This window comes from Melanerpes formicivorus, unplaced genomic scaffold, assembly GCF_026170545.1.
Source record: "Melanerpes formicivorus ecotype bairdi unplaced genomic scaffold, bMelFor1.0.p_v2 SCAF_92, whole genome shotgun sequence".
NCBI classification, from domain to species: domain Eukaryota; kingdom Metazoa; phylum Chordata; class Aves; order Piciformes; family Picidae; genus Melanerpes; species Melanerpes formicivorus.
In genome coordinates this window covers 345,523-362,352 of record NW_027142444.1, presented here as the reverse complement: position 1 = coordinate 362,352, position 16,830 = coordinate 345,523, and the positions used below count along the sequence as shown (strand labels likewise).

General features: G+C 39.8%; 1 protein-coding gene across 6 annotated transcripts in view; it reads right to left on the bottom strand.

Moving 5' to 3' along the window:
- The window catches only part of LRBA (LPS responsive beige-like anchor protein), a 315,739-nt gene that overhangs the window by 206,796 nt on the left and 92,113 nt on the right, over window positions 1-16,830 (bottom strand). For all 6 annotated transcript variants that reach the window (XM_068165720.1, XM_068165722.1, XM_068165721.1 and 3 more), the window contains 2 exons: window positions 8,700-8,764; window positions 1,121-1,229 (listed from right to left, as the gene is read on the bottom strand). In XM_068165720.1, the coding sequence (XP_068021821.1) occupies window positions 1,121-1,229; window positions 8,700-8,764 (174 nt within the window). The remainder of the gene's footprint in view (window positions 1-1,120; window positions 1,230-8,699; window positions 8,765-16,830) is intronic.

Sequence of the window (16,830 nt, the reverse complement as noted above, 5' to 3'; positions counted from 1 at the left end):
GTCATGCATGGAGCTTCTGCATAAATCCAGAGCAAAAGATGCCAAGCATGTTGCACTTGGATGATTATCAGGCAAGGAAGTAACCAGAAGCACTTCTCATCACCACAGGACTGTCGCCAACCCCTTGATGTAATAAACGAAGCACAGCTGCTATTTCAGCACTGCAGTGGTACTGCAGCTATCTTACAACATCTCTGTTTGCAGGAGGGGGTAGCAGCTCTAGATGAAGTGCAGATATGTTATTAAACAACACACAGCTTGAATCCTGGGGCCAACACAGATGACCTTTAGAACATAAGCACTAAGACAAATATGCTTTCATCTTCAGGGAGTATTTTTTCAAGTAAAGATTTAAGAGGGAAACAGTTCAGAAATACGTTAAGCACAAATGTGCCTTCAATCTCTTCATGCTGCATTTTAAAAACAAAACCACAAGTAGTATCGCATGTCAGAAGAAAGACAAAGTACTCTTTAAGAGCAATATTAGTGAATTTAGTGAGATCTAGCTTAATTTTCATTTAAATAACCCAAAAATGAATGTACAGTGACAGGAGATACATGTCATAACTGAGACCCAAAACTGGAGGTATGGCTGAAAACCAAAGATGCTGGTAGCTACATTACAAGTCTACAATAACAAAGTGCATTATGTCACGTTAGAATCCCTTAAGCTGGGTAAAAATACAAAAAACAAAACCACACTGAGGCATGGAAAACATCAGGAACATGGGTTTAGAGATGGATTGAGTGGAATAGCAAGTGACACAAGAAGGAGAACACCAAGTGATTTCTCATTTTGCATTTAGGCTGTTATAATTTATCTTCAATAAGGCGTCTTTGTTCACTGCTTAGTGTCCCAGTCAAGATAAACCTCTGATACTTGCTTCACAGAGAAGAGCAGCATTGGTATGATAAAATTTCTTCCCTATGGTTTGCAGCTTGTGACAAGTTCTGAGCTGTTCTGAACAGCCTGGCTTTTCCATCTGGTTTATCAAAACACCCTACAGATGCAAAGCAATTTTTAGGATGAAATCTCCTGCACCTGAAAAGCCTCTGTCAGACACTGGAATCTCAAACACAATGGAGTTGGTTTGGTTCAGCCACCTATTTAATTTCTTACCTCAAATTCTGCATGGCGGTTAATGTCCTCTGCTCTCTGTCTGCTCAAGATAAATTCTGCTTCGTTAGCCACTCTTACCAAGTGGTCCTTCATGGTCTGACTCAGCAACCTGAGGACAGAGAATATTTAAGAACTTCCTTAGGAAAATTAAGTCAAATCTGTAAACAGAATAAATACACAAATATTTTGAGCTCTGTTCCATAACTGACTTCACTGTGTTAAGAAAACTCTACAAGTGAGTTGGAAGGGCAATTTTAAGAAACTAGTAAAATTGTATTAAAACAGTAAACTAAACTAAACATCACCCAAAATGTAAACACTTGAGTCATGTGTTTCACCTGAAGTATAGACATGTAAGAAAATCCTTCATGTACAGCACAGTGGAAAGGTGAGAAGTTTATGCATATAACCCAAGTGAAAGCACTAATGTAACTGATGTGAAGTCTAAATAAAATATTGTCAGTTGCACTGAATTCTGGCTTTTTCCCTCCAAATGTAAAGCCAGAATTTTATGGTTAGTGTACATTTAAGTAATATCTTTCAGGATTATAAAACATCTTCAGTTTCACTAATGAAATGCTAAGATATACATTGTTCCAGGTTCTGTACAGAATAAAGCTGTAATTCAATCTGAGATTCCTGAGGCCTTCATAAACCTCTGAGTTTATGAATGGCAGCAGAGCTGACAGATTGAATTACAACCCAATTATTCTGTGAGTTCCCATGTTGTTACTCGAAACATTTCCTGTTTAATTAGTTACGCTGGGATTCATAAAGTTAAAGCTAGCTATACAGGAGCTCCACTGGGGTAGAAGGTGCACATTTCCATGGGAACACTCAAAGATACACCAGATAAATCCACTGCATGCTCCACTGGTTAGTTTTTCAAAATACCTGCTAGTAAAGCTTGGTTGTTTGTTTGTTTGTGCTTTTTTGTGGGTTTTGTTTGGTTTTTTTTTAAAGTTTTCAGTTGCTGAGGTAGAAACCAGTAGCAGAACATCAAGTCACAGAATCACCCAGATTGGAAGTGATCCCTAAAGGTGTTCCTGTCCAACCCCCTCTGCAGTCAGCATGGACATCCTCACCTGCATCAGGTCACCCAGAGCCCTGTCCAGCCTCACTTTGAGGGATGGGGCCTCAACCACTTCCATGGGCAACCTGTTCCAGTGCTCAACCACCCTCATGGTAAAGAACTTGTTCCTCACATCCAATCTAAATCTGCTCTTCTCTAAAACCAAACCACTGTCCCTTGTCCTATCACGGCAGGCCTTTGGAAATAGTCCCTCTGCAGCCTTCTTGCAGGCCCCCTTCAGGTACTGGAAAGGTGGCTCCCTGGAGCCTTCTCTTCTCCAGGGCAAACAGCCCCAACTCTTTCAGCACGTCCCCACAGAGGAAGGTACCCGAGCCCTCTGATTGCTGCCTCCTCTGGACCTGTTCAAAGTCTTTGTGTTGGGGGTCCCAAAACTGAACACAGTGCTCCAGGTGGAGTCTCACAAGAGCAGAGCAGTGGGGCAGAATCACCTCCCTACCCCTCCTGCTCATGCTGCTTTTGATGCAGCCCAGGACATGGTTAGTTTCCAGGCTGCAAGCAACCATTGTCAGTTTATGTTGAGCTTTTCCATCAAGTGACACCCCCAAGTCCTTCTCCTTGGGACTGGTCTTGATCAGATCAGGTATCAGTCAGACACTTCATCAGACAGCATCAGTGCAATGCACACACAGACCCAGAAGCAGTATAGACACCTTCTCATTACTCTTGCCTTAATATTTTTTAAAAGCACTTGTTGCTGAAAAACTATCTGCATAAAAAACATCATCACTTTCCCAGCCATTTACAAGTGGTTTATGATTTTGCTTTTTCATAGACCCAGCAAATTAATGGCATTCTCACAAGCAAAACCCAGCTTTGTCACGTATCTACTCTCCAGAGTTACTGTCATCTCCAAGAACAAAAGCTTAATGTTTAACCAAGACACCCCAAAAAGCTTCTGCCTACTCATTAAGCAGCACCAAAGATCTGTTTGTAGTTACACAAAAATTATGCAGTTTAAATACATGCACAGATGATCAAAGGTCAGTGAAAAATTGTTTGAAAGATGGTTGTGCATGACACACTATACCATAGTGCACACCAAAAAACTCATGTACTGTCAAGAACCCCACCTCAAGTCTCTTACCCACCTCTGAAACAAATCCATGCTACACCACCTACTTTTCAGCACATTTACAGCATTGTTTAAAGTCCAGCCTAATGGTCTTGATGAGCCTAATGATGAGGCTTTGAGCAGCCTGGTCATGTAGGAGTTGTTCCTGCAGTGAGGTTGGAACTGTATGATCTTTGAAGTCCCTTGTAACTCAAGCCATTCTGTGATTCTATTCTATGATCTTCCATAGTTCAAATTCCCCCATTAGCAAAACTGCTTCAGCTATGAAACCAAAACAGTAACACAAAACCTCAAAAGCCACTTTACAAAACCTACACCATAATCAGAATGGTTTGCTCAATACAAAAAGGAAGGAAATGGGGAAACCCCCTCTTTCTTCCCCTCTTACAAAACAGGACTAAGGTGCAGGTTTGATGTTACCAGAACCTCAGGGCTAGGAGGCCACAGAAGATGAGCAGACTGCCAGCCAGCAATTCTCCCTTGGATGTGACTACACTTTGTCAATGACACACAAAATGTAAGCCTGTCAGTTCCCATCCACTTTTTCATTAATAGATGTATTTTTCAAACTATTTTCCAGCACAGAAGTTGCTCCTCTGGCAACACATTCTCCAACATTCATTCCTTGCGAGTGACTGCGCTACAGCAAGTGAAAGACAACTGGATGGGGCAGCCTACAGCTGTCCCCTGTTTTCTGTTGGGAAAGCGTGCAAAAAATTCTCCAACGAGTCCCACTGCCAACTATTTCCATATTAAAAAATATGAGCAGTCAAAAGCAATGCATAGCATTTAAGAAAGAGAACAGCAGATGACATATGTTGACATTCTCTTAGTCCAGTTCCTTCCAAAAGGAACTTTCTCTAAAGCTATGGAAATGCAGATGACTACAGCTTTTTATTTTACTGGTGAAATTTCTACTTGCTAAGGATATTTGATTTGTATGCAGCCTGCCTTCCTCTTCCTCCTTTGAACTTAATGCAGAATTCCAACAAATTGTTTTATTATAAGGCTAAAGTTTCATTAAAAACATTAATTTTATAAAAGTTTGATACAGAACAGAGGACAAAACTCCTGAAAGCACCCTTAAAAACACACACAGAAAAGAAAAAAGCTGAGCTCAAGTGCACTGAAAGCTGTCACAGAATATCCAATACAGGAGGGGAATCCTCTGATATGGCAGGAGAATTCTGTTTCAATTTTATTCCTCCTTAGACAAGAGAGAATCTAGTAATGAGGAAAAGCTACAGAAAAACAAACTTCATCAGTTCTGCTTCTCCTGCACCTATTTGTGAATTCTTACATTTGGAGTTGTTTGGTTTGGTTAAAGATTTGAAAGGACCAAGGCAAAAAAGAGGAAATTATACATGTATTCTGCTAGTTTAACAAGGTTATCTAGCAAACAATCTGTGAGTTTATTTTAAGCAACTGCTGTCTGTATATTCATGTACAGATGTATAAAAATATGTGTATAGAACACAGCACTTAAGTCTTTGGATGACCATGAAACCTCTGCTTCAGAAAGTTAAAATCAAGCATCTTCAAGAGTCTCTAACTGAAAATTGGAAAGAAAAATTACTGCAGCATGCTTAGGAGACTGACTCAACCCCTGCCATGCCAAACCCATTATCACCCCAAAGGGGATAATAACTGTCACGCTTAGTCTCCAGCTCAAGAACGTTTGTTAGTGCACTAACTGATAGAGAAAACAATGTCTAGCGTAAGAGATGTTTCACACTAAAGTGTGCTAATGAATAGAAGTGACAGGAGACCGCTTTAACCTTCAGAGAGAAAGGACTTGTTTACTAACTAGTCAAGTAAATTAAGTCTAACAAGAGAGACATTCGTACATACAAGGAAGTAAACAAAGCTTTGTTTTTTTCTCCTTTCTGTTTTTCCTCCCCCAGCTCAGAAATAGCAGCTTGACTATCTCCTGCATATGGAGGGAACGCAATTAGTTTCAGGTGAAAAGGAATTAGACTTGAAACATCTTCCAAAGACGACTGGCCATGACAGTGATCTACATGTAAAGGATGCTTCTGGTGAACAAACTCCCTCCTCAATAAGCTCCAAGCTGAGGCTCAAAAACATACTCTCCCTAAAGGAGGACCCAAAGGTGAAAGGCAAGCACAAAGACTGAAATCTAGACTGACAGAAGTTCAGCAGGCTAAGGAAAACATTTGGCAATGCATGCTTCTGCTGCACAGATGGCTCAGTGCACAGAGCAGCAGTGGGTACAGGCACCTTTTGAACAAGGTTTCAAAGAGCATGAATAGTGTTCCAGACATGACAATAATGGTGAACAACTCTTATTCATTTTTATTAAAAGCAGACTAATGTTCAGTGCAGGAAGGCACCGATTCTGATGTTTCTCCTCACGCACAGAAGAGGTTATTTTCCAGTATACGCTCCTTTAGCTTTTCACTTACATTCTGTACTTTCCTGCTTTTCAGCAGAGTTGGGTTTTTCCACTGTGCTTGTAATCTGGCCTTCAAAAGGCTTCAGTTGTGTATTTCAGCTTCAGGTAGGTTTACAGCCCTGCATTTCCAAGTACAAACTAGCCTCACGTTTAGGGATTTTAATTGTTTTTCAGTTCAAAGCTGCAAATTTCACTGGGCACAAAGTGATACCACACACGCACGGTGTGTCCGGCAGATCCGGGAAGGCCGCGAGCACTCTTTGTGTAGCACATTAGTTACTTGTGGACACGAGGAAACCGAGACCAACACGTTCTGAATGCAGCACACACACTGCTGATCTTATGAGTCCCAGAGGCAAACTTTCTGCACATAATTCTGCTCAGGGAATCCCAGTCAAAACACAGCAAGCCTAAACATAAAACTTTCAACTGCTGTGAGAGAGAGAGAGGTACATTCATACCTTTCACATAAAAGCAAAAAATGTATTTGAAAGCAAGTGTAAGAAGAGATTTAGTTTTCTTCTAGAACTCTTTCTCTTCCAGAAAGATTTTCTCAGTTGTCTTATTTGCCTGATAAGCAACACCAGCAGAACATGTTTCCAAGTGAAATATCCTCTGCTATCATTAGTCAAAAAACCCTAGCATTGAACACTGTGAATAAACCCCTGGTTTACTAAGGTTATAGGATCACCAAGACTTTCTCCACCAAGGGGGCAGACAATTATATGAGTCCACAAATTCTAGGTGTGCCTTACAGTCTTTAATTTTATTTATTCTAACACTCCACAGACATTCTTCCACCCTCGCTACAGTCAGTTTGTACAACTACCTTCTCTTCTTTTCTGTAGTACTTGACAGAACAAGTTAAAACCTCAACTTTTATTACACAATTTTGCAGTTAAATCTAAATCAGCATCATTCAGCTACTTTCAGTTTTAGGTTTCCATTAAAAGATTTTACATTTTTGAGTATTAAGGATTAAAATGCATAAACCAACGCCAACTGCAATAAAATATAAGGCCTGAAGAGGTTTAGGGTAAGTGATAGTTTATATGCAACAAAGATAATGCCACCTGCATGAAGAGAGGGAAAAAAGTAGGTCTGAAATACAGTTTATGTCATATGAGGGATAATAGTTTCATTTTAGAGAATGCTGAAAAGCCAGAAAGCACCACAGTGACTGCTTCAGCAATAACTTTAAAGGCTCTTATCAACAGCAATGGAGGAAAATGGAGAGAGATAAAAGAAGCCATTTGTAAGAAATGAATCCCCTCCCCTCTTCCCCATAACCACAGTTACGTCCCCATTTCTTACTAAAACAACTCAGCTCCAAGACAGAATCAAAATGAAGTAGCATCTACTTAGACATTTTCTGCTAACCAAAACCACACTTTGCAGTCTTCAAGGGATCATTTGTCCCTGGGACAACCACTCTGCTAAGGCCAGACTAGAAGCCATTGATATTTTTATGGAGGTGGGGGAATGATTCCATCCATCTGTGATGGGGCCTGCAGGTTTTTAAAAGGAAACAGTCACTTCCAAAACAGTTTACTGATAGAATGCTCTCCCAGAGCCTGACCTGGACAAGCTGAGTATCTACTAGGTAACTGCTACTTACAATTCAGCCTCAGCTTTGTTCACGACAATCATCTTACAGAAATGAACCTTACATTGTGGTTTACATGCGTGGGGGATCTCTATGCTACCTATGCCAATAAAACATTAATCAAGGGCCAAATTTATAGCAGTCACTTTATAAGAAAGGTCATGACAGGCCAGCCTCACATAATAGGAAACAACTACAGGCTAAATCTTCACACTGTAACTGAACACCCCTGTTACTTTACCTTGGCCCTCGGGACCCAGACTAGTAGCAAAATGGGGTTCTCTGCCTCAGAATGGTTTTTCCCTCACCTCCAACTCAAAAGCAGCCATTAAAATGGCTGTTATTTTTATGTATCTTGAGAACATGTAAAGATATTATAAAGGAAGAAAACCTCAAATAGCCATGATCCCTATTCCTAGGACAATAAAAAGATAGTTACCTAGCATGTTAATGTATGTGATGAATTATTTTGACTCTAATTCAGTAGCTGTTCTGATCCTGTAACATCGATTTTCTATTGGGATTATTGCTAGCTGAAGTTACTCGCTGACAGAATTTAGGTTTGGATTAACTCATTAAGGCATCTTAAAAAAAAATCCTCTAGAAAAAATATTTTTCTTAGTCTTCCTCACCAATCGATTCCTAATGAATGAGGTATCAGTAGCTCTGAATAGTCACTACAAGCCAAAGAGCATGGCCTCATCACCTGCTCTGTCATTTTCTCTCAGTTTCAGTAATACACATATATAGTTACATACAGAACATTAAACTACATGGTAATATTAAGAGAGTATTTCTTTATCCCCTGAAAGGGACTCTCTTCCTTTCTCTTTGATGAGGTAGATGAGAAATAAATGAATAAACTGGAATCTAATTTCTGAGACAGAGGCTTATCTTACAATTCCTAGCCATAATGTCTTCCAGATATCAATTCCTTTCCTCAAGAGATTAGTTGAATACAAATTACAGTTTCAATGTTAACCAGAGCACAAGGACAAGAAGAAAATCCATGACACACCGATAAGTGACATATTTAATGAAAGCAAAGGGCAGTCAGATTGTGCAAAGTCCTACATGCAATTGTCCAAACTGAACCAGAGTACTAAAGAATGTGAAATGAGAACAAAATGACACAAGAGGCAGAAGAATACTGCCACAGGCTGCCCAGGGAGGTGGTTGAATCCCCATGCCTGGAGGTGTTTCAAAGAGTTAGAGATGTGGTGCTGAGGGACATGGTTTGGCACCAGACCAGAGTTAGAGAATGGTTGGACTTGGTCATCTTAAAGCTCTTTTCCAACCAAAATGATTCTATGACAAGAAATAGCCTTTAAAATCAAGCCACACAACTTACTGCAGACTAAGGCAGAGGTGCTATTAAATATTGAGACTTACCTTCCTTCGTTGACAAGCTCAATGAAGGCAAGGCCAGCATTCTTTTGTATAGAGTTCTGCCACTCCTGGGGAAATTGAAAAAATAAAACAAAACCAAAACAAATAAACAACAACAAACACAAAACCAAAACAAAAAATCAACACCACAAAAACCCCCCACCAAAATAACATAAACAAGAGAAAACATGTTGTATGAAAAGAGCGTTAGAACAAAAACCCAACCAACCAACCAAAAACTCATTTCAGTCCTGAAGTCATTCACTTTTTTTTTTTTTCCACCCCCCCCTCAATTTTAGCAACTTACATCACCATCAGCAAACATCACTTCACCCCTGAAGGAGTTCAAGGCCAGACTGGATGAGGCCTTGAGCAGCCTGGTCTAGCTTAATGTCCCTTCCAACCCAAACAATTCTATGACTCTATGATACAAAGCATTAATTGTGTGCTGATCAGAAACAAAATATTGCCCACACGAAGAATCAGAGCAGGCCCAAGGCCTGGCCTTGGAAATGCAAGCTTAAGTTGACAGCACCATTTACTCAAAAGCATATCCTGTGGTGGAGAGAAGGAAGCACAAGAACATCCCACAAACAAGTGCATCATTTTCTTTTGCTATGTTATTCAATAATTGGGCACTGCCTCTGGTTCTGTTATGCCTTTTGCCTTACTGACCCTTGACAATACTGGAAACAAGCTGTTTCACATCAAGGTAAAGGTCACGCCTTAGACACAAATTTATCTTATATTAAAGCCTAGTTAACATATCCACTGATAATCAGCCCCACCTCAGCATCACAAGGCCACCTCCACTAACAGAAATTCTGCTAATGATCCAAATTTTGCAGCATTAGCAGTGTGTTAAAATCTTTGGGAACATATTTTTAACATTACATTTTTTCACACCTTGTGCATTGCTTACATCCAGCTGAACCCCAAATTACATCAAAATCCCACACCTGTTAAACACAGGTGGGCGGGTGGGTGTTGTCTGGACAGAGACAGTGGCAAGCGACCAATCCAGATGACCTATCACTAGCATCTACTCCTCCTCTTTGAAAGCTGAGCAGAAAACCAGTATGTTTGATATGCTTTAATAACCGAGAAACATTCTAAGCATTAGCCAAATTACATTTGCATATTATCACACAGGGGGATTTTTTGGATTTTGTAGGGTTTTTGGAGACTGCATCAAGTAGCATTGTTAGTCCTTATTGTATATATACCTTAATAATATTACTCCTCCCCCATTCTTCCCCCAAGTTTTCCTCTATTGCCTTTCTGTGACCACTATTACACAGCTTCAAGTAAACTGTCAGAAATAGCTGAAATAAAATGCAATCCTGGTTATTTTTTCAAAAAAAAGCCTTTTAGTTGCTAATATTCTAAGCACAATCACACATGCAACTAATGCTCATGGAGTTTTTTAATGCAATGGCACGTTCCAAATATTTAGCTTCACAGATGAGAACTGGAACTGCTCTCTCTTAGCTTACATGTGTGAAAACTCAAGTAAAGCAAAATATTTTTTTTCCATTTATGACACTGTCCATCTGTTGTGTTGCTCTGCTCTTTAAAGAGAGCTCACTGCAGTACTTGAAAGTTTAATTGGCGAAGATGGAGGTTGCCAAAAGAGAAAAGAAAGTGCATTTGTCACAATACTTTCCAGGATTTTTCTGTACATCAGACATCAAAGGCAGTGTTAGTCTAAACAATTTCATAAATCACAGCTGAACACACCCTAAAGCTAATTTTAATAGTTGAAAGTAAAGACTAATGGTCATCATCTTTCATGATCCATTCAATATTTCCCCACAGTATATGTTCTCTCTCAAACAATTACACTCACTATGTATATTGCATTATTATATCAACATCTTAGTTATCCAGCTCCCACAGGGATTAAGGAAAAAACATGTTAAAAGCCTCAAACTCAACCACTAATGCAACTAAATAACTACAAGACACATTTCAGCACTTTGCTAAGGAAGGACTGTAAGGGAAGATGAACAAAGTCAATAATTTCATACCTGTTCTAAGCTGTACTTAAATGACCATCATTTCCTATCGCTATAAATGTTCAGTAACCAAGAGACATCAGCTACTGTTAATGCTTTTGGTCACTCTACACCCAAAGATGAAGCAAGAAAAAAACAGCCCAGAAGCATTACGCATGATTACAAATAGCTACAATGAGAAACAGCCCTTACAAGGAGGCAAATAAGAAATCACATTTTATTCAAATACTATGTCTGATGGGGAAATTTCCTACCTCGTTACTGTTCCACCTACTTCCTTAATGGAATCTGTAAACACTTCCATAAGCACCCCAGATAGAAGGATTCTATATCCTTTCCTCAAATAGTGCTTCAAACCTCAGCTGAATTATAATGCTGTATGGAACAGCATATTTCCTACAGCTACAGCACAACTTTACCATATGCAAAATTATAGCCCAGCACCAATTTTGTTATCATAAGCAAGTTTCATTAACACATTCTTAATGAGCATGTAAGGATCCCTAAACAGAACCATTAAACAGCACTGGTCTTAAACTCCTCCTTTCTGAAACTAATCATCTTCCTCAAGGTTTATACTGTGATCTCCTGTTGCTTTCAGGTTTGGGTTGAGGGGTTTTAATATATTTTATAGTAGGGTGTTTTAATTAATTTTATCTAACAATCTATCTTATGACTGCATCAAATGCTCTAGTAGGAGTCAGCCTCAAAATGAAGAAATGAAGGTGGTTCTTCACACAGTGAATTACAGATCCATGGAGCCTGCAGCCAAAGGATGTTGCGGTGACTAGGAGCTCAGGAGGATCAAAGAGACTACAAAAGCACACGTAACCTCCAATACTGGGTTTGCTTTTGGTCCCCTCACAACAAGGATGACATGGAGCATTACCAAAGAAGAGAAAACAAGATGGCAAAGGGCCTTGAAGTCTTTTGGAGAACCAGCTGAGGGAACTGAAGTTGCTTAGTCTTCAGAAAAGAAGGCTGAGGGAAAACCTCACACTCTACAACTTCCTAAAAGGAGGTTGGAGCATGGTAGGGGTTGGTCTCTTCTCACATGCAACAGGTGACAGGACAAGAAAAACAGACTCAAATTGTGTCAGGGAATGTTCAGGTTGGATATCAGGAAAAATGACTGAGGGAGGTGGTGGAGTCACCATCACTGGAGGTATCTAAAAGACCCATGGATGCAGAGCTTGGAGACACGGTTTAGTGGCAGCAGCTTCGAAGTAGTCATGGAATTGCAAGCTCCAGGTGAGCGGCTGGACTTGATTTCAAAGGTCTCTTCCAACACCAACAGTTTGGCAATTGTATGATTGTGTGGAGGTAAAGCACACAGAAACTAGATCCAATTCAGAAAACAGACACAGCTGAAAATAGCTGGGGAGTAGAAGAACATCATACACACTTGCCCTGTTTTCTTCTTGAGCATCTCTTTGTGTCTACAATTGTAAATGTAACAAATAAGCAGGGCGTAATCCTTAGCTAATGTGTTTCAGTTAACCCAAAACAGACATTCCTCAGGCTACTGAAAAAGATTTGCAAGAGCAATCCATCAGCTGGTCTGATGGCTAAAGAGTTAACCATGGGTCTTGAATAGAACATTTAGGCATTTCCAATAGAGGAAAACTGGCTATTTCCACCTGTAACAAACCATACTGCTGCTTTCAATCATCTATATGCACACAACCATGCCTCTTCGTAATTCATTTTTCACTGAAACTGCAAAAGATCCCTCCTAACAAGGTTAGCATACTCTACAGCTAAGAATTACATTAAATGGTTGAAATACAGGTTCACAAGAAAGCAAAAAAGAGCAATTTTTTTTGTTAATCTGTCCTCCCCACAAAGCGGTAGGAGTTTGAGTTATTTTTGTTACAAAACAAGGGAGAAGGATGCCTTTGGTACCGACAACTGTAAATGGAGCACTAAGGAGCAAGGTGGGAAAATGTGTTAACACATGACTAAGAGACATATTATATCCTAGAGTAAAGGTCAAATCTGCATGAAAAACTTGTTCATAGAGAGATATACTAATCTTTAAGTGCCTAAAGTAAACTCTCAAGAACTTTTCAGCAGTGTTTGGACTTGGTGTCAGCACTCTCTCAGCACCACATCCACTACAGGCTTGAATGAACTCAGCAATAAAGAACATCTAGCGAAAAGTAGATTATATCTCAGCTGGGTTCTCCATAATTAAAAGAACCACCAGTTGGACTGCACGTTAAGCAGAATACCTGCAAGCATAAATTACTATCAAAGAGTCAGAGCATGATTACATTATTTTCATCTACAAAAGTTCATTAAAAAAATGAAAGCCAACTTACAGCATTGTGGGAAATCACATCTAGAAATCCTCTGCAGCAATTTAATAGTAAAATTAGCACAAGTAGCGTGTGAAAAACATTTTGATAGGATGTGACACACTTGAATATGAAACAAAAGCACATTTGGAGACAATGCTATTCAACGAATCCTGTGATATCCTGAGGCTTAAATAAAATCTAAAAGCCATAAATCAATACTGGAAGGACTGTTACCAACTGATTTGCAGTAACAAATACAATTACATCCATGGTCTTTTCTCTACTGAAGAATGTCACTGCTGCTGAATCTTGGTCCGTTCTTTCCAGTTCATCGCTGCTGCTGAATCCTGACCCAGAGAACAGAGAGAGCTTGAGAAAATATTTACCACTATCCTAAAAACAGCTTGTCAGGGGAAACTTCTCCAACAGGCTTGACTTTACTGAAATTTAAACAGTGGCTACTATACCACAGTAAACAATGGCTTGCCTATGAGGGCTCAAAAGTGCCAAGAACGTAACAAGTCAGGCTATCTCCCTGATCAACACCAAAGTTTTGATTTCAATAAGGGTGATAAAAGTTACTCTAACCCTGGCTGGCTACAGGCTCTCAACAGATGATGATCATTAGGTCTCTATCAGGGTTCCACATACTGAGGCTGTACAAATGTGTCCTATTAGTACATGGTCTGTTTGGCAACTCCAGCCTTAAGACAAATGGCAGCTGCTGCCCTTCAAGGTCTGAAAGTCAAGTCCTCAGGGAATCTGAAAGCTCAACTGGAAAAATCAAGGCCTGTTCATTAGAGACTGCTCCAGGGGAAACTTGCAAAGCTGCCATTAGAACTATATAAAAGAGCCAATTATTTTTATAAGACTTTTAAACTATCAAACACACATTTACTGCTGGCATTCCTTTAGGAAGACATTACTTTTTCTCAAAACATCAGGTAGTGACTGTACACAACTTAAGTCTTTGCATTAAATATTTTAATGAGTTTTCTAGGAGACAGCTGTTTTCTCCAGTGGAGGTGTGACACCAAGCACGCTTCTGTGGGAAAAGATTCACACCAGACTAACTAAGAAACTACAGGGGTGAGCTGAGATTGAACCTATGTGAGTACCTACCGCTGAAGGGAGAAGAGATTGAAGAAATGAACATGCTCGGTGCTGCAAAACCAACTGAAAAGGACACAAAATATTCTTGTGTCAAACCTAGGCTGGTAACCAACAACTGAAAATGCTAAAGGACACTGAGTCAGTGGAGAGAGAGGCACACGGCCCAGCTGGTATCCAACACCAGGACTGATCAGAAAACATGAAAACCACAAGTTATTCAGTATTTTCCCCTCTCGTAACACAGAGAAGCAAGGATTGTAATACCGATGGCTACTTTCATCAAATAAACTCTGGGCAAGTATTGGAACACTGTTGGGTTTCTTATCCATAACCACAAAATTGTTTACCATTTTAACCACAAAACAGAAACAAAGTTTCTTAGACTAAAATATTTTTCCATCCTCCCAGCAGGACACCACTAGCTTGAACTCTGATAGTACAGCACATCACTGCTATGGAGTATTTGTTACACAGTATCTACCACAAATCTTTTCAAAGTGCTACATGAAATTCATTAGCGCTCCTCAATCAGCTCCAGGATCACCAAGCACATTAGCTTCCAACAGCCTCACTCGAAACAAAGACTCAAAAGCCATTACAAGCCTGGTCCCTATGTACAAGCATGACAGAAAGAAGCTATGTTCAACCAGTTTAAAAGAATGAAAAAATAAAGCAAACAGATTAGGAATGATTTATATCGGTGCCTAGTGCTGAAGTTAATTACAACTAACCCAATAAAATAGCACAGCAAGTAATAACCTTCGATGCAGAGACCAGAACTCTTGGCTGACTTTTGCAAGCTCAGTTCCACAGCACACTACGTGAAGAATTAAAGGAGTAGTAAATAAGCCATACAGCAACAGCAGGTTTTTAACTAAAAGCAGGAGACTCCCCTGCTGCATTTGGGATATTCCATGTAAACAGAGCTCCCTATAAACTGGTATTATGTTATTAGTGGCCTAGGACTATCCCATAACGAGAGTTTAATTTCAATACTTAAAAGTTGGAGTTAAAGCCCCAGTAAGTTTGTATAGATTCCGAAAATAAATTACAGAGAGTTGGGGCAGTTTGCATACTTGAGTATGTGGTGTGCAGAGGAATACTCAACAAAAACCTGTCAGCTTGTCCTGAGTGGCCCTCACGCTGTGAGCTTTCTCTCACAGTGACAACTGTTGCTTTGCCTACACACTACTCAAATCTACCTAAAAAGGCTGGTGTTAAAAAAGATACTCTAGGCAAAACATGACAGCATGGTAATCTCCAGCACAGGTTGTAGTTGTCATAGTTTATGGTGATACCAACTATTTTTAAAAGCAGATTATGGTAATTAAAACAAAATAAATCTTTAAATTGTTTAATTGTTTATATAAAACAATTAAACTATCACTGCCTGCATCAACGAAGTGCTCTCAGTAATAACCCAGCAAAAAAGCTGTATGTGGTCAAAACTCCATTGTTGCATCCACCAAAACAGCATGAACTTGTAGATGAAAAACATTTATTACGTGGCTTTTACAGTGATCTGAATCATGACTTGATGAATATATCTCCGCCCTAGAATCACTGTCACATTAAAATGAAACAGGTTAAGTCTAAATTAAACTCCAGTTCCTCTATGACCCAGTATAGCAACAAACTGTGGAATGAGAGAAAACTGAATGAGTGGTTCACTGATTCCACATCCTCAGTTTCTGAAAGAGGAAGCAATTTGCCTGGGCAGCTTCTCCCTTTCTCTCTCTCACTAGTAGGCTGTTGCCATGACTCCTCATGAAATGAAATTAGGGGTCAGGTTTGAGTTCATCTGGCAGCAAACCTTTTCCATGGCCATTTCCTCTTCAGGTTCTTTAACCATCAGCTGTTTCCAAGGCTGACATGAAAGAGGGTGGCTTCAAGAAGAATAGGAACAGAAATCTTGAAACATTACCTGAGAATCAAAGTGCCAAGCAATTCTGTAAATGTGCAGCCATGGGAAGCAAGAGACTAGGAGTTTGAAGACCAAAACTGAGGAAAAGGGACAACATAAGACAAACAAAGGGAAGAAATCAAAATAATCAAGTTGCAGTGTCGGCACCATTTTCATGGAGGAAGGAAAACCAATGGAGCCGTATAAGACAACTGCCTCTTAATTCCAGTGTTTTGGGGTTTTGTTTAACTGTGATTTTAATTTGAGGTTTTGTCAAAACACTGCATGGAAAAATAAATCTGTCTTCCAAGGTAGACCACTAATTCTAACTACAAGAAAATCACACCTGCACGGTGGCACTGGCAGTGATGGGCTGATCCCACTGATACAGTGACATTTATCACCACCAAACAGCAGCAACCTTCCTACGCTGTGTCTGATAAGCCCTCATGAGAAACCTCACCAATATACACAGTGAATACCATTTTGCAACTAAAAGCCCTTTTACATTACCCTTTCCCCCAAACTTAGTTTCAGTGTAAACTCCCACAAACGAATGCATACAAAGAAGGAACAAGATTCCCACTAACACTGCATCTTTGAGAGAATAAAATCAAAGTATGGAAACCAATCCCACTCCATTCCAACGGCAGGATGTCCAAACCTGTCCCTTATCCTTCCTTTGCCTAATCCTATTCTAATGCAGATCTTTGAAGCCCCCATTTTGCCTTTTGGGGCAAAATTCGGCATCATCTTTAAGGAAATACTTAGAGAAAAGGAAGCTAAATCAAATCAAC